General features: G+C 35.7%; 1 protein-coding gene across 1 annotated transcript in view; it reads left to right on the top strand.

Moving 5' to 3' along the window:
- The window catches only part of LOC150093994 (uncharacterized), a 120,491-nt gene extending 103,533 nt beyond the window's left edge, over positions 1-16,958 (top strand). The window contains exon 4 of the mRNA XM_090412932.1: positions 16,491-16,958. Coding sequence (XP_090269058.1) covers positions 16,491-16,958 — 468 coding nt within the window. The remainder of the gene's footprint in view (positions 1-16,490) is intronic.
- The last annotated feature ends 699 nt before the right edge of the window (positions 16,959-17,657 follow it).

The following is a 17,657-nucleotide window of genomic DNA, read 5'->3' as shown; positions in this document are numbered from 1 at the left end:
ATTTCCAACCCAGCTCTTAGATCTATAAGTTAAAATTGGTTTGAGCACTGACTTGTATACAGCTAATTTAGTGTTTTGACTAATTTATTTCTTATTCTATATAAATTTATTCAGCTGACTTCCTACCATACCAGCTTTATTAATTCTGTTTATTTCCATATTTAATTTACCATCATCACTAAAAATTCTGCATAAATATCCAAAATGTTTTTTCTTGTTCTATAGGTTCACCATTCAGGATTCAGTTGATGTTTTCAGTGATTCTACCTATTTTCATTGTCTTTGTCTTTTTATTGCTGATTTTTATACCAAATTTATTACAACAGTTACTCAATTTGGTCAGGAATCTTGCAGACTTATACAGGATTTATTTAGTATACAACATTGTCTGCATAAAGTAAACAGCTAAGATTAAAATCACCAATTTTGATATGAAATTTAATATCACTTTCTTTAGATAATGAATAACGGTGGAGTTAATGTTCACCCTTGTCACACACATTGATTTTACGGCTTAAATAGAGACTATGTGTTGCTTGATATAATGTCTGATTTACACCATATAACTGTAGCATTTTGAAGAGCTTTCCTCTTGGCACCATGTCATATGCCTTTTCCAGATTAACAAAGCTTAAATACCAATCCTTTTATATTCCCATGATTTCTCAACTATTTATCTTAAAGTGAAAAAATGATCATGATAACTTCTATTTTGCCTGAATCCAGCTTGTTCTTCACCAAGCTTCCTTTCCACAATTTTCTTAGCCATTTCTCAAGTATACTTATATAAATCTTACCAGGAACACTCAGAACACTGTAATTTTTTTCACATTGTTTTATTTCCCTTTTTATAGATGGGTTCTACTATGAAAGTTCTGCTTCAATCATTTGGAATTTGACCCTGTGACTAGTGTTGTGTCACCTTTTCTTAATAATTTTGATATCTATGCTCTCTATGTTTCTCGCCCCTTGGTGTCACGTGGTACTATCTAAGTACAAAGGGAATTGCCCTGGGGTAGAGCCAAAATCCAAATGCAACAAAGTTTCTGAGGTTCTTCTTCTCATAAAATCCTAAGACATTTATTTGTTATCGCTGCACCACTTAGGACAATTCGTTTAAAGGAGAAAATCTTAAACAAGAAGTGAATACCCAGCTGTACCTCAGTGACTAACAACCGTGCAATCGTGACCGTAGACACACTACTCAAATCTCCCACTTTGGTTCACATATTTAGCAAGTGGTGCATCGGATAGTACTAACAAACAACTGAATCAGAGTAAGCAAAAGATTTATTTAACATACTAACATATATATATACAGTTCATGGAAGTCTGGGAAAGATCATTTCTAAACTATAAATTTATGTGCTATCATAATTATCAAATACGAACAATAAATTCTCATAACACACATAAGATCCTCATAACTCTCTTAATTAAAACCTAGTAAACATACATTATCACCTTGTATTCACACATCCTAAGGTTATCACTCTTTAAATTACACTTGTCTACTTTCACAACTTATAATTTGCTACAGTCCTAAATTTTATCTTTGTTAAGTCCTTAGATCTTGATTCACGTATCATTCATTTACACTATTTAACAATAAAATTTCAAAAATTTCACGATACCATATTATAGTCATCCCCTGTGCTTGTTCCTCTCTTTACTCGTCCTTGGCCTCTCAAATTGATTTCTTCGTGCTGGGGTTAGTATCTGGGATTCCTCGATCGTATGTGGACCCATTCGTTTCAGTCGGTCATGCCATCTTTTCAATAGGATTCTTGGGGCAAAGTCACTCTTTCGTACATGTTGCCCTTTTACCTAGATTCTGGGGCCTCTTCGCAGACTACCCTTTTCTTCCGGAGTAATGTGATTCACTTCGGACCTTGCGACGCATAACTTTTCCGTGGATACGTGGCGTCCTCCGTTTCCTTCTGCCAGGCATCAGGGCAGAGATTTCCCCTCGCGGTCTGGAACCGTCCCTCCACTTGCGAAGTCCACACACCAAAACCACCAGGGTAAAGCCTTGTTGGGGGGGGTGTCCTAACTCTTTTATATCTCCGCACCCTATCAGCACCTTCCGTAATCTCCCCCCCTGACTCATCGACAGTGCTCAATGCGATATCTCTTGGTAGAGGATTTCTGCCTACTCATCATGTGTCGTGTGCACACGATATGCTTGCGGCAACTTCCTTTAATCCTGTGCTCTTGGCATTGGATTACGCTACAATTATCGTTAAAAAATTGTGAGTCATTCATCTAAGCTTTGTCTATCTAATTCCTAAGAATGGTATACTGCTTTAATCATACATTAACGTTCTTTTTCCCTAGAATTTCACCGCCAATATTTAACTAGCTTAAGTAATCTTTCTACATAACGGAATAACACTCTTTTCTTATGCATTTTCACAATTATTATCCTTTTTGTTTAATATATTATTATTATTATTATTCCTGACACCTCCAAGGAGTCTGAAGACTCATCGCAGGAGGACACTTACAACTGTCTCAACCACTACACCGAACATCTACTATAAATCATCTCCATCAATGCCATCTACTGCCCACCACCACAACTGGTATTCTATGTCCGTAAATGGCGTGTGTTCTGAAGGGCCGATTTGTCTGTTTGCGAGATGAAAAACCAGAGTTTCCAGGAGAAAAAAAATCCTGCTACTAATTTTGTTCACATATATGTAATTTACACTCTTAGATGCAAGCAAATTTTCTATTATAGGGTCTTTGCTTGTTAAATTATGAAAGAATAAATTCTCTTAGGAATTTTATCAATCGCAATTTAACACCAGGCCTTTTGAATCATGCAATGCAGCCACTGTAAAACTTTTATACTCCATATTTGAGTGTTTCTGGTTGAAATTCATCTACTTCAGCTGCCTTTCCACATTTCAGGTGGAAAGGCAGCTGAATATGACTTTCTATGTCATCTTCAAGTATGGATACGTATTTCTGATTGCATTTCTGTTGTGAGTTTTCTATCACTGTGCTGATGCTGGTTGTTTCATTTACAGTCTGTGAAAGTAATTAAGCTAGATATCTAGAATATCTTAACTTCAGTTTTTATGTCACCTTTATCATCTCTAATTCTTTTTACAGTACTTTTTCCTCCATTTCTAAGCTTTTTCAGTGGCTTCCAGAATATTTTGCCACCCTGCTGATATTTATGTTCTGTGTTCTTAACAGAGTCTTCCCATGACTTTTGTTAGCCAGTTTTACACAGTGCTTTGCTTTCTTACATTTTTCTCTGTATTCTCTAAGAGCACAAACTGACTTACTTGCCAAAGAACTTTTGATATGCTTTCTTCTTTTCCTTGACTGCCTCTTTGACTTTCTGAGTGCCCCATGGAGTTCTGATTTTGCTATCCTTATAGATCACCACATGCCTCTCTGGCTGAATCAATCAATGTTTTCTTCAGGGTTTGCCATCGAATCTCCAAGGTTTGGTTCTAGTTTTTCAAACTCTTTCATTTTTCCTTCAATGATGTTTGTGCATTTGAGTTTACAATTCACTTCTGAAAGCTGCCCAACTTTGATTTGTTTTAAAACTTGAACGTAGGTGTAATGCAGTATGCAAAACAACCCAAAAAACTTATACTGCAACACACCTGGGCTCCCAGAATTTATGGCCTGCCAATAATACAAAAACAAACATGCGACTACGACAGTTGAAGTAATCGACAGCCGTAATTATCAATTACAAAAGAAATTAGCAGCCACACTCTCATTCCCCTCTTACATAAAAAAAAAAATACACAACACTTCATAAACAAGATTAGAAACATCACACTCAACGACAAAGATTTATTAGTCAGTTTTGATGTTCCTGCCCTTTTCACTAATATCCCTATTAATGATACTATTCCCCTCTTACAAAACATATATCTGCCTGATATCACGGTCCCTCTTTTCCCATGTACTCCTTTCCGGGTATTTTGTGTGGCAAAATTATTTTTACCTACATAAAAGAAGTTACGGACATGGGCTCGCTACTCCCCCAAATAGCTAACTTTTACATGGAAGACTTTGAGCAACGAGCTCTATATTTGGCCTGCCTAAAACCCAAAGTCTGGCTCAGATATTGATGATATTTTTGCCATTTGGTCCCACAGCCGCGAAACATTAAATACATTCCTAAGCCACCTGAACAAACAACACAAATGTATCCAATTTACCATCAAAATCGAAAACAACAACTCTCTTCCTTTTCCAGACACACTTGTCACGTCTTCCCTCAGGCTGCCTCTCCTTCACTGTCGACCATAAACCTACACATACAGGCCAATACATGCATAAAAATTCATATTACCATCCAACACAAAAACTAGGAGTTATCAGCAACTCAGATACAGAGTCCTAACAATTTGCTCCTATGAACAAGCTCTGAACCATGGATTTAAAATCATTAACTAAATATTTGTAAAAAATGGCTACAATAAAAAAAGTTTACAAGATCCTCCATAAAAATGCCGTTAAAAGCAAAAAAAGATTACAAGAATGCTATAGCCATACTCTACATTAGGGGCATTTCAGAAAAAGTAGATGGAATACTACTTAAATTCAACAACATCAAGACAACCTTTAAATCTCCAGCAAAACGAAGAAATTTACTTGGCTTCTCCAAAGATCCTCTTCCATACCTTGCCCACCCAGGGGTTTACAAAATTCAGTGTACCTCTAACCTACCTTATATAGGGGAAAACAGGACGCAGCATCCCAAGCAGAAAAAAGATGAACACAAACATTATATTAAATATCTCCACTGTGGTAAAACAGGCCTATCAGATCATGCACTCCAAACTTGCGACAGAATTGACTGGAAAGGCACTAAGTCCCTACACCACACCAAAACCTGGTATGCACAAAAATTCAAAGAAGCTTGTGAAATGCTAAAACATCATCCAAATCTGAACAAAACGATAGACTATTTATTCCAAGAATGTGCAGGACCCATCTTCAACCCATATAGCAACCAGAACAATTCCAAACAGAAGAAAATCTTAATACAAAAGGACTGTAGAAATTGTTTAATGTAGTTCCTTTTTTTTGTTCTCACCAGAGGTGCATGCTAGGATAAATGATTAGCAAAACATATAGATTCATTTTACTTTTATATAGTGCAACACATGTATATTGCACATATGTATATTTCCTGACGATGACTTCAATACAGAGGTTGAAACGTTGATTGTTACTTGCTGAATGTTAAGTAAAGTAATTATTCTAACACATGTGTTGTGTCTCCATAAATTCTTTACTATGAATGCTGACCACCATAATTTTAAAAGAAAGGAAAGTAGAAAAATTAAAGATGTTGGGATGATAGAGAAATTTCAATAAATGTGACATATGTACTATAATAATAATGTATTATTATAGTACATATGTCTATTATTATGTTTATATATATTAAGGATTAATTCTATTCTTGAGAGACACTTGTGACATTTGTTTTTTTATCTGTCAGTCATCTTTGGAGTGAGTGCCAGCAAAGAAAGAAGATTGTTATAGTTTTGCATTTTTTACTACAAAATTAAGATTGTATTATATTCTTGGTTTAATCCTTTATCAAGTGTAAGCAAACAAAGTTTGTGCTCGAAGTAATTTCAGGACTGGGCAACTCGTATATAGAAGTTGATGACTTCACATCACTTGCCTTAGTATCCCATAATGAGAGGGGTTATGAGAGGCATTATGAGAGGGGTCACTACCCAAACCGGTTTCAACCTTTATTGAGGTCTCATTAGTGGGAGCCAGACCCAGATGTGATACCAAGGTTGAAGTAATGCAGAAGTCATATTTCCATATATTTTCTTATTTCTAAAATACTAAAATACCCAGGTGCGACTGTGGATCCCCCCCCCCCCCCCAGACAATTAATCATATTACAGTAGAATGTGCCCAATGTGCATACAATGGAAACCTGTCAGACTTCATCCACGCTACACCAAGTGCAGTTGACTGGATAATCAACCTAGACATATACAGTTGTAGTCTATTTTTGAGTGTCTCTTTTATGACTGTATTATGTATTATTATAGTATATGTCTATTATATTTATACATGTTAAAGATTAATTCTATTCTTGAGAGACACTTGTGACATGAAATTAAGAATTATAAACATGTTAGCACAAGAATATTTTAATGTTTGCCAAATATTTCAGTCTGAAACTAACAGACTATCCTCAATGCCTTGATAGGAACAGTTTTTACAAGGTGGAATACAAACAGTTGATCATTCAAAAGTAGAACGAGCTGCACAATGTTACATTGCTAAGCATTAAAGAGAGGTAAATTTCATCAGAGTGATGAATAAATTATAGTTATTAATTCACAATTTCATATAACAATCTTAATTTATAAATTCAATTAAAGATAACATTAGACTAACGTAAAAATTAGAAGGTCTCAATTATAAAAAAAAACTGTTATCTGGATTAAACTTTCCTATATATTTGACAAGGATATACAATCATTTCGATTCAAGTTAGGGCGTTGAGGTAGAAACTCAGCACTCTCTTTGAATAGGCATTCAAATTTATAGTGACATCTGTGTAGAAGGCGAGTCTTTATTATTATTATTATTATTATTTCATACCTCCAGGGAGTCCATAGACTCATCGAGGGAGGGCACCTGATCTACAACTCTGTCTCCACCAACTGACCGCAACTACACCAACGCCATCTACCGCCGTCAACCACCACTGATATTTCCACAGACAATCACAAACATCCATGCTCAAGGCGAGATTTGAACCCACAGCCTTTTGGCTGAAGAGCAGATACACTAACCACTCAGCTAGCCAGCCTGACTGAGTGGTTAGCGTATCTGCTTGGACCAGAGAATGTTGTGGCTTGTCTCTATCCCGTGTTGCGCCAATCCAAACATCGGATTTGTTGTGAAGAATGTATGATTGATGTTCTTGTATTCTTTTTTCTATAGAGTGTCTGGTTTGTCCAAAGTATGATAGATTGCAGTTACAAGGAACTTGATATATATACCAGGCAGCAACATAGTTGAGCGTTTATCTTTAGAAGAGGGGAAATAGGTGGATATTTTGTTAATAGGGATATAAGTGGCTATTAAATCATATTTCTTCAGAATTCTTGAAATTGGTTCTGAAATTCCTGAAATATATGGAATTGGAACTCGATGTATTGATTCTTTGTCTTCTGGATTGAATTGTGGGAATCGAACAGATGTTGTGTAGTCTTTTCGGAGAAGCCATTTAATTTCATGTGCTGTTTGATAGTTGAAAGTTCTTTTTGTAATTCATGGGGAGTTGAGCAATTAATTCTAGCTCATCGAATTAAACATTTTATGATTCCTGTTTTTTGATAAGGATGATGGGCAGATTGTTTGAGAATGTAACATCCAGTGAAAGAGGGTTTTCTGTAAACTGTTGTTGTCAGAATACCTGAAGGTGAGCAGATGAGAAGGATGTCTAAAAAGGAAAACTTGTTGTCTTTTACAATCTCCCTGGTAAACATAATACAAGGGTGTAAAGAATTGATTTTGACTAAAAAGGAAGGTAAGGAATCTCTGTTGTGAGGCCACACTGAAAAAATGTTGTCTATATATCTAACCCAAAAGGATGGTTGAAGGAATATAGATGAAAACAGGATGTCTTCTAGATGTTCCAAATAAAAGTTGGCTAGAGCAGGTGAAAGTGGACTTCCCATGGCCGTTCCTTCCACTTGGTTGTAGAATTTGTTTTGACACAAGAAATATCCAGAGTGCATCACGAAATCTTGTGGGAAGATGTCAGCAAGTAATTGTAAATTCTCTTTGAGAGGTACGTTGGTATATAGAGATTCTACATCGAAAATCACTATAAGATCAGTAGGTGGTAATGAGATATTTGTTCATTTATTTAAGAAATCCGAAGAGTTTTTAAAATAAGAACATGATTTGCCTATACGTGATTTCAATAATTTCGCTAAATATTTGGCTATGCGATAAGTAGGTGAATCAGTCAACTATAGGATGGAGAGGAATGTCTGTCTTGTGAATTTTTGGTAGACCATAAAATCTAGGTGGTCCTGCAAAATGTGTTTTTAACTTCTTAAGGAATGTAGTGCTTTCTTTTCCGAAGGAGATATGTTGGGAAGAGGAAGCTTGTTTTAAGCAGCGTAGAAGCAACTTTTAGGTGGAGAGAATTAGCCTTTTCACTGGAGAGATGACTTGGCTTTCTTTCGATGTTGGAAATCTAAATAAGGAATCTTTTTAGGGACTATAGCCACATTAAGAACTATGTCGGAAAGTTGTAGATCTAAGTTTGCTTTGATAAAAGTTCGGAGATCAGCAACTTGATGAATATTAATATCAAGATCATGTTTAGCTGCTCTGAGTTGATTACAGATTAAAGCTATGCTAGTATTCCTGTAGATTTTTTGAGCTCTAGGAGATTTAATGGTTTCTTTTATCTTAGCGAAGTTAGGAATAATCTGATTATCGTGGCATTGTTTTTAGAAAAATGATCCTCGCTCGTCGCTTATCTTGTATTACAGACAGTTTATTTTACCAGTTTTAGTAAAGTTTTGGTAAAGTTTTCCCCATGTAGGAAGAGAATTCTATTCTTGAGAGACACTTGTGACATGAAATTAAGAATTATAAATACGTTAGCACAAGAATATTTTAATGTTTGTCAAATATTTCAGTCTGAAACTAACAGACTATCCTCAGTGGCTTGATAGGAACAGTTTTTACAAGGTGAAATACAAACAATTGATCATTCAAAAGCAGAACAAGCTGCGTGATGTTACATTGCTAAGCATTAAAGAGAGATAAATTTCATCAGAGGGATTGTTGAGGGTCGTGGTTACTGCCGCTTGAACATTTTCCATGGTGTCGTATCGCTTTCCTTTCATCAGCAAACGAAGTCGGTGGAAGAGGAAGACGTCATCACGGGGTGCTAAATCAGGTGAATACGGCAAATGATCCAACACACAAACTTGGTTTTTGCTCAAACACTTCTCACAATGTTCGAATGATGAGATGGTGCATTATCGTGCAAAAGTAACCAGCTGCCCGCATTCATGCCATACGCGACGAATTCTCGCTATCAATCGCTTCAAAACTTCGAGAGAAAACTCACCATTGACCGTTTGGCCAGACGGAGTGACTTTTTTTCGGATGCTACTCTTCTGTTGGTCTCCACTCATCACGCTTGTGCTTTGTTTCAGGCCCATACTCAAAACACCGTTTCGTCACCAGTAATGATCATTTCAAGAAAGTTTGAGTCCTTACGAGCGGTTTTAATAAGCTCCTTGCAGTGTTCAGTTCGATACATTTTTTGGTCGTCTTTCAACTTATGGGGAACAAATCGTGAATTCAATTTACGAAGGCCCAAACTCTTGGTCAAAATGTTGTGCACAGTTGATTTTGGAATCCCCAATTCGTCTTCAATCAATCTCACTGATGGTTTCAGGTTTTTTTTTGATGAAATCACTCACTTTTTTGGATGGCCCTGCTTTTCGTCATCCTCAAGTATCTCACGACCACTTTGAAATCACTTAAACCACTCATAAACTTTAGTACAGGATAAGCATTCATCACCATATGCTTTTTGAAGCATTTGATGCGTTTCGGTAAAACTTTTACCAAGTTTAACACAAAAGTCAATCGCAGCTCTCTGTTTGAAACTCATTTTTCGACCGTTCATCAAAACACAGTCACTCTTGTCACTATAACTCTACTTCTAATGAAACAAATGTCATAAACAGTCGAAAGGTTGCCGCTTTTGACAACAAAAGATACAACAGGTGGCACCACTAGTTTCTTCTATTTTTGAAAAGTTCAGTTTCTTTTTGGACAGAGGGTGTGCATTCTTCACAACAAATCCGATAAGCCTGGATTGGCGCAGCACGGGTAGAGACAAGTCACAACATTCTCTGGTCCAAGACTCTCCTTCTACAGAGATGTCACTATAAATTCAATTGCCTATTCAAAGAGAGTGCTGAGGCTTTACTTCAACGCCCTAACTTGAATCGAAAAGATTGTATATCCTTGTCAAAAATATGTGAAAGTTTAATCTGGATAAAACACAAAGTTTTTTTTTTAATTAAGACCTAATTTTTACGTTAGTCTAATGTTATCTTTAATTGAATTTATAAATTAAGATTGTTATATGAAATTGTGGTGCTTAAGGGTCAAAGCTGTATAACTGAGAGGAGACCTCCACATAGCCTTTAAAGGAATGTGGAGAACTGACCAGGGCTTCTGACCTAATGTCCAATCCTCACCTTCTCGTGGTGCACCCTGTTGGGTATCTACTTTCATACTGAACGAACGAGGATGGGCAGGCAATTTGGGATTTAGCCGACCAAATTGTATTCTTATTGGTTAAACCAAAATAAAAAATAATGGTACAACATGACAAAATTTCATGCCGGCTGGGGCGTCGCCCGGTTAAACAAGGTCCCCGTTGTTTTCGCCAGGGAACCAGGGCGAACAGCGAAAAGTCAGCTACTGGAACAAATCTGAAAACAAACCCCAACTCAACATCACCAGAGTTAGAGATCGGTAATATCAACGTAAGAAGCCTGAATGGCAAAGAAATGGAGCTAGCTGAGGAATTAGATAAGTACCAGATCGACATAATAGGGGTGACTGAAACAAAAAAAGACCAAAACTGGTGAGATCTTTCTGAGCAATAAATACAAAATGTTATATTCAGGCAATGACAATCAAGGAAAAGAAGGAGTAGCCATAGTATTCAACACAAAATACAAGGCTAATCTTCTTGAATGGCAGTCAGTCTCAAGTAGAGTAATGTGGGCAAATATGAGAATGGGGAACTGCACAATGAGACTTATTTGTGCCTATGGTCCCACAGAAGGTTCTACTAAGGTAGAAGTGGAGGAATTTTTTGACGCTTTAGAAAAAGCAACTGACACAATGAAAAAGGAAAAGTTGGTCCTTGTTGGGGATCTAAATAGCAGAGTAGGAAATGATTGTGAGACATACAAAATATTTTGGGAAAATTTGGAGAAAAGAGCAAAGCTAATAATAATGGCAAATATCTGTTGGATTTCTGCTCAGGACATGGACTGGTTATTACTAACACCATGTTCCAACATAAAAATGCACACAAATTCACATGGAGAGAAGAGGCTAGGAATAAGAAAAGTCTCATTGACTATGTTATTGTTGATAGTGATGTTTTCTCCCTGGTGCAGGACACCAGTGTGTCAGAGGATTTGAAATTGGAAGTGATCACTATTTAGTCTTGAGCAGGATAAAATTGAATTTCATATTGAAAAGAATGACATGTAAGAAAGTTTTAAAGCGAATAAAAGTTGAGCAGCTCTCAGATGTGAACTGTAGATTAAAATACAGAAAGATTATTGAAAAGAAAATGAAAGAGTTTGAGAACAGGAATCAAACCTTGGAGATTCAGTGGCAAACTCTGAAGAAAACATTGATTCTGCCAGAGAGGCATGTGGTGAGGTTGTGTGCAAGGATAAAAAAAAATCAGAACTCCCTGGTGGACACAGGAAGTTAAAGAGGCAGTGAAGGAAAAGAAGAAAGCATATCAAAAGTTCCTGGCAAATAAGTCAGCTTTTACTCTTACAGAATACAGAGACAAATGTAAGAAAGCTAAACAGTGTGTAAAACTAGCTAAACAAAAGTCATGGGAGGACTTTGGTAAGAATATAGAAAATAAATGTCAAGAAGGTGGCAAAATATTCTGGAGGTTGTTGAAGAAGCTTAGGAATGGAGGAAAGTGTGCTGTAAAAGGAGTTAGAGATGATAAAGGTGACATGAAAACAGGAGAAAAAGATATCCTTGAAGTATGGAGTGATTACTTTGAAAAACTGCTAAATGAAACAAGCAGTGGTGACAGCACAGTGATAAAAAAACACTGACCAGGCATGCAGTCAGGAATACATATCCATACTTGAAGTAGAAAAGTTGTAAGTCAGCAGTTAGAATTGAAGGAAGTACAGGCAGATGGTTTAATGTTAAATCTGGTGTGAGACAAGGATGTACATTATCCCCTCTGTTATTCATTATCTATATGGATCACATTATGAAGGAAAGTGGTATTAAACCTGATATCAAAATTGGAGATGTTAATGTCAGCTCTTTGCTTTATGCGGATGATGTTATACTTCTAAATAAATCCGCTACAAGTCTGCAAGATTCTCTGACTAAATTGAATAGCTGTTGTAATAGATATGGTATGAAGGTCAGCAATAAAAAGACAAAGACAATGAAAATAGGCAAAATCATTGAAAATGTCAACTGTTGTGAATGGAGAACCTGTGGAACAAGTAAAACATTTCAGCTACTTAGGCACGATTTTTACTGAAGATTGTAAATTAAATATAGAAATAGATAACAGAATCAGCAAAGCTGGTATGGTGGGAAGTCAATTGAATAAATTCATATGGAATAAGAGAGAAATTAGTCGGAACACTAAATTAGCTGTATACAAGACAGTGTTCAAACCAGTTTTAACTTATGGATCTGAGAGCTGGGTCAGAAGTAAAACACTTGACCAAAGACTAGAGACCGCAGATATGAGAGTCCTGAGAAAGATTAGAGGCGTGAACAGATGGCATCAATGGCAATATCACATTAAAAATGAGGATATTAGGAAAGAACCTGACATTGTCAGCCTCCAGGAATGTGTTAGCACAGCTAATCTCAGGTGGTATGGTCACTTAAATAGAATGGGAGAGGAAAGATTAGCAAAACCAGTGTTCTCTGCTAGGTTGGCAGGAAAACGACCCAGAGGAAGACCAAGATATAGGTGGATTGATATGGTACAAAGTGCCTTAGACGATAGAAATATAAGATCTGATAATGTTGGAGTCTTGACAAGTAACAGACTGATTTGGAGGAAAATTGTAGATAGGAAGTTAGTAATGATATAATTTTTTCATGTAGACTGTCATATCCTGTACACCCCTTGAGGGTACATGGCAGGAATTTGATGATGATGATGATGATATGAAATTGTGAATTAATACCTATAATTTATTCATCACTCTGATGAAATTTACCTCTCTTTAATGCTTAGCAATGTAACATCATGCAGCTTGTTCTACTTTTGAATGATCAATTGTTTGTATTCTGCCTGGTAAAAACTGTTCCTATCAAGCCACTGAGGAGTCTGTTAGTTTCAGACTGAAATATTTGGCAAACATTTAAAATATTCTTGTGCTTATGTGACACGACAACACCAGTGTTTATAATTCTTATTAAGGATTAATGCAATGTAACTTTTCATGTGAGCTAAATAAATAAATAAATGAACATTTGTTTAAAGAAAGCACTGGGGCCTTACTTCACTGTCCAAACTTAAATCAGAATGAGTGCCTCTTGTTATTTAAGATATGGGAAAGTCTTATTCTATTCACACATCACTAAATGTTTTTTTTCTTTCTTTCTAAACACAGTTAATGAATAATTAATACAATGGTTCCTCAGTTATACCATTGTGTTGTTTTATATGTTTGATATATAACATCATGCAGCTCTTACTCTTTTAAACTAATTCATTGTTTGTATTCTACATTGTAATTAACTATCATAGCCACTGATGATGGCCTGTAATATTCAGGATGAAATACAGGTAGTCATCGACCTATGCGATTTACGACTGCTACTGCATCTCGCACCATGTTTCAGTATGAACTACTGTAACAGATTTTTCTACTACACTCGCACGCGCCATCCGTGTGGTCCCTGTAGCCCCGAAGCCTAATGGGAACGTTTGTGCATGTAGCCTCAGCCCACTGCCCAGTAACGTGTGTTTTACATGATTCATGCATCTCGATCTCTGTTTGCATACATATTACGTTCACTATTTTTGGTTCAGTTATAATTTGTGTTATAATTAGCATTTTTTTAAAACCCCTAAAAATGTCAACCAAGAGGAAAGTGCCTTTGTCAACTCCTAGACCTGTCAAGAAAGCAAGAAAGGCCATTGATTTAGACACAAAATTGAAAGTGATCAAGCAGCATGAAGAAGGAAAGAAGGTGAATGTGATCGCACGTGATTTTAAGTTATCTCATTCTACAGTGTCGATGATTTTGAAAGTCAAAGAAAGGATTTGTGAAGTTGCTAAAGGTTCGGTACCCATGTGAGCAACAGTGATAATGAAACAACGTACAGGGCCCATCCATGAAATGGAAAAATTATTGTTTCTTTGGATGGAAGATCAGATACAGAAGTGAACACCCTTAAGCCTTCTTACAGTGCATTCGAAGACTAGAAGTCTCTTTCAGACGCTGAAGGAACATGCTGGAAAAGATTACACTCAGACATTTATAGCAAGTACAGGATGGTTCAAAAGAAGATTCAACCTTCATAGGGTTCGAGTCACTGGAGAATCAGCAAGTGCAGATGTGGAAGGAGCTCAAGAGTTTGTTAAAAGTCTGAATGAAATAATTACAGAAAGAGGGTATCAACCAGAGCAGCTTTTCAACATGGATTAGACTGGATTGTTGTGGAAAAGGATGCCAGAACGCACTTACATTCACCAAGAAGCCAAAAGCACACCTGGTTTTAAGGCACTTAAAGATTGGCTGACTTTGCTCCTTGGCAGGAACATTGCAGGTTTTAAACTGAAGCCTTTTTTAATTTATCATTCTGAAAATCCCTGTGCGTTCAAGAATGTAAACAAGCACAATCTGCCTGTATACTTCCGTTCAAACCAAAAAGCCTGGATGACTCAAACATTGTTTGAAGACCGGTTTCTAAATTGTTTTGTACCTCAAGTTCGTGAATATTGCTTCGAGAAAGAAATTCCTTTCAAAATTGTATTAATCTTATGCCAAATTTGAATAAAGAGTATCAGAAACAGCTATAATGTCTTCTGAAAAGTTATACCAATTTGGACTAAAATGAAGGTGTGTGTGTGTGTGTGTGTGTGTGTGTGTGTGTGTGTGTGTGTGTGTGTGTGTGTGTGTGTGTGTGTGTGTGTGTGTGTGTGTGTGTGTGTTTTGACAGTTTCACCTACTTTATCTAGCAGAATAGGTAATATTTCATAGAGAAAAAAAAAATCTCAAAATAATTAGCCAAGTAATGGAGGAAGCGAGAGGTTGGTTGCAATTTAAAAGTAGCTACTTGGCTGACATTATTTTAATTATTGAATTTATCGCCTCTGAAATTTAAGCAATTTGGCAGCAGCAATAATACTGCTAATTATTTAAAATAATATAAAGGAGCAGTCTCTAATTTGCAGTCATCTTTTTTTGTTACTTCAGTACTTGACTCACTTTTCATATATATTAGATGCTTTTATGAGATTACTATCTGCAGTACTGCTTTGATTCTCTTATTTCTAAGCGGTACTTATAAACAAGCCTAATGTTGCCTTCATTGTTTTCATCACTTTTCAAGTAATTGCACATCTTATTTATTTATTGTATGATGATAGAATTATGGTGAGGCTCACACACTGGCAGGTACAGCACCATCTTATAAAATCCGTATAAAATTATTGGTTGTTGTAATGTAATTTTTGTCTGCAAATTGTTTATTTTCTTTGGCTGATTTGCCTATATGCTGAATGAAAACCTGACTTTTGTCCTCCTCTCCCACCTCTCAGAAAATCTCTTCTGAGAGGTGGGGGGGGGGGGTGACAATCCCTTCTACCTCCACATGAGATCAGCTAATTGCCTTCAGTTGAAAAAGGCTATATAAAGATTCCTCTCATTATGACACGGATCAAACTCAAGTCTTTTCCATTCAAAGGGCACACGTCATGACCTTCCAATTGTGCTGCAAAGGTGCAGCATGTAATAATTATCATATACAGTTATTCTTTCTCGCCTAGTTCTGAACTCTGAAATAGTCACAACTTTTGTTTCATCTTTAGTTTCTTATCTATACTAATTAAAAAAAAAAAAAAAATCCTCCTCTGACTGTGTAAACCACTTTTACGTGGTATTACAGTATTTTAGCAAAGTTTAATGATTTTTGTAATATGAAATTATCATTATGGAACTAAAGAAATGTTTCATGTTCTTCTATACATATATGGCACTTCATTAAAAAAATGATCTTCAGATTGCATGTCCAGTATAGTAAGCTTTCTTAAGTCCTTAATAAAGAATTGTATGTATAAACTTTTATTATTAGTACAGTAATAAAGTAAATTTTGCAGTTATTTTTTATTCAGGTTCTTCTTTCTTTCCAGTAATAGGCCTAGTAGCCTGTTACGGTCTCTTCCCATCTTTTTAAAGGCCATTCTCTATTCTTTCTCCCTTGAGATCGATATCTCTGTATCTGTCTAAAACTTCTAATAAAAAATTTAACCTGAATAAGGTTAAACTTTTTTCTGATATAATTACATAACATTACTTTTACCCTTTCTATTAATTATGTTGCTCTTAATTTACTTTTATTACTTTAAAACTGTCTTAAATTGCAATGTGATAAAACTGATGTGAACTGAAACGGCACTTTATTAATTAATTAATACAGTATCTTTTTTTTATATATATAGTCATCTCTTGAAATAATGGGAGCAAGAAGAAAAAAATTGAATAACTCATTGACTCGCAGCAAGAATAATTATAATCATGGTTATACTCAGCAGAACATTTTACAGCAGTTACCCACTTTGTCATCACCTCAGCAGCACTTTCATCCACCAGTGTACCATCCACCTCATGGGTCTTCACTATATGGTAGCAGCCCACCATCTCAATACCTCTCCTATAGTAGTAGTAGTAGTAGTAGCAGTCCCCCTAATAGCCAACACCACTCATTCTATTCTCGGGGGACACACCAGCCTAGTGGATCCTATACCCGCTATTCATCTAAATATTTGCGTGGTACAGGAATTCATCATACTAGCTATAGTGCCACCTCATCTACCACATATTCTCAAGCTGTTGCACATAATTCATCTTCACATGGAGGAAAGAATGATAGATATCATTGGGTTAATAAATCTGTTGTAAAAGCATAAGTTATTAGGTTTACCTTTAGATGATTGTTCTTTTCATAACTGTTCTTAATGTGTTTTGTTTGTTATAATTTCTACGAATAGAAATCCAAGCATTTTAACTTTTAGACGTGGGTAGCATTTTTTTTTTTTTTTTTAATGTAATATAGCTAATTATTAGTGAAGTTTTCCATGGCATCAGTCTTCAGTGAAGAAAAAAGTGGTAAAATGTTATCCTATTTGTGAATTTACAATTAGTGATTATTTAATAAAATAATAAAAGCCAATCTTGATTTAATGTTTTCAAAGTTTTTAAAAAAATATATAAAATTTTTGTATTGAAATCCAATTAGAAAATTAATATAAATGTAACAGTTAGAAATAAACTATATAATCTGCTAGTTTTATTTCCCTTTTATATTACTTTGGTTTATTTAATTTTATATGAAAACAAAAAGTGAGCTTTAATTATACCTGCAGCCAGTAAAATTATGTCAATTAATATTTAATTAAATTTTGTATGAATTTCGTTCACAGTCATTCCAGTTTTGGTCATTTTAGCATAAATTGCAATCTCCATTCAATTTAATCCTAATTCCTGGTGATATTTATGCATATTTCAGTATCAGTACAAGCAGTTTTTAATAGTTCAGAATGACTTTTTTATTTGTTGCCAAAAATGCATCCACTGAAAAATAGTCAGCATATGTACTGAATCTGCTA

Source organism: Typopeltis vanoorti, chromosome 23 (assembly GCF_054136105.1).
Source record: "Typopeltis vanoorti isolate ZY-2024b chromosome 23, IOZ_Tvanoo_1.0, whole genome shotgun sequence".
Classification (NCBI taxonomy): Eukaryota; Metazoa; Arthropoda; class Arachnida; order Uropygi; family Thelyphonidae; genus Typopeltis; species Typopeltis vanoorti.
The sequence above is the reverse complement of the archived record's forward strand: the minus strand, read 5'-3'. Positions and strand labels throughout refer to the sequence as shown.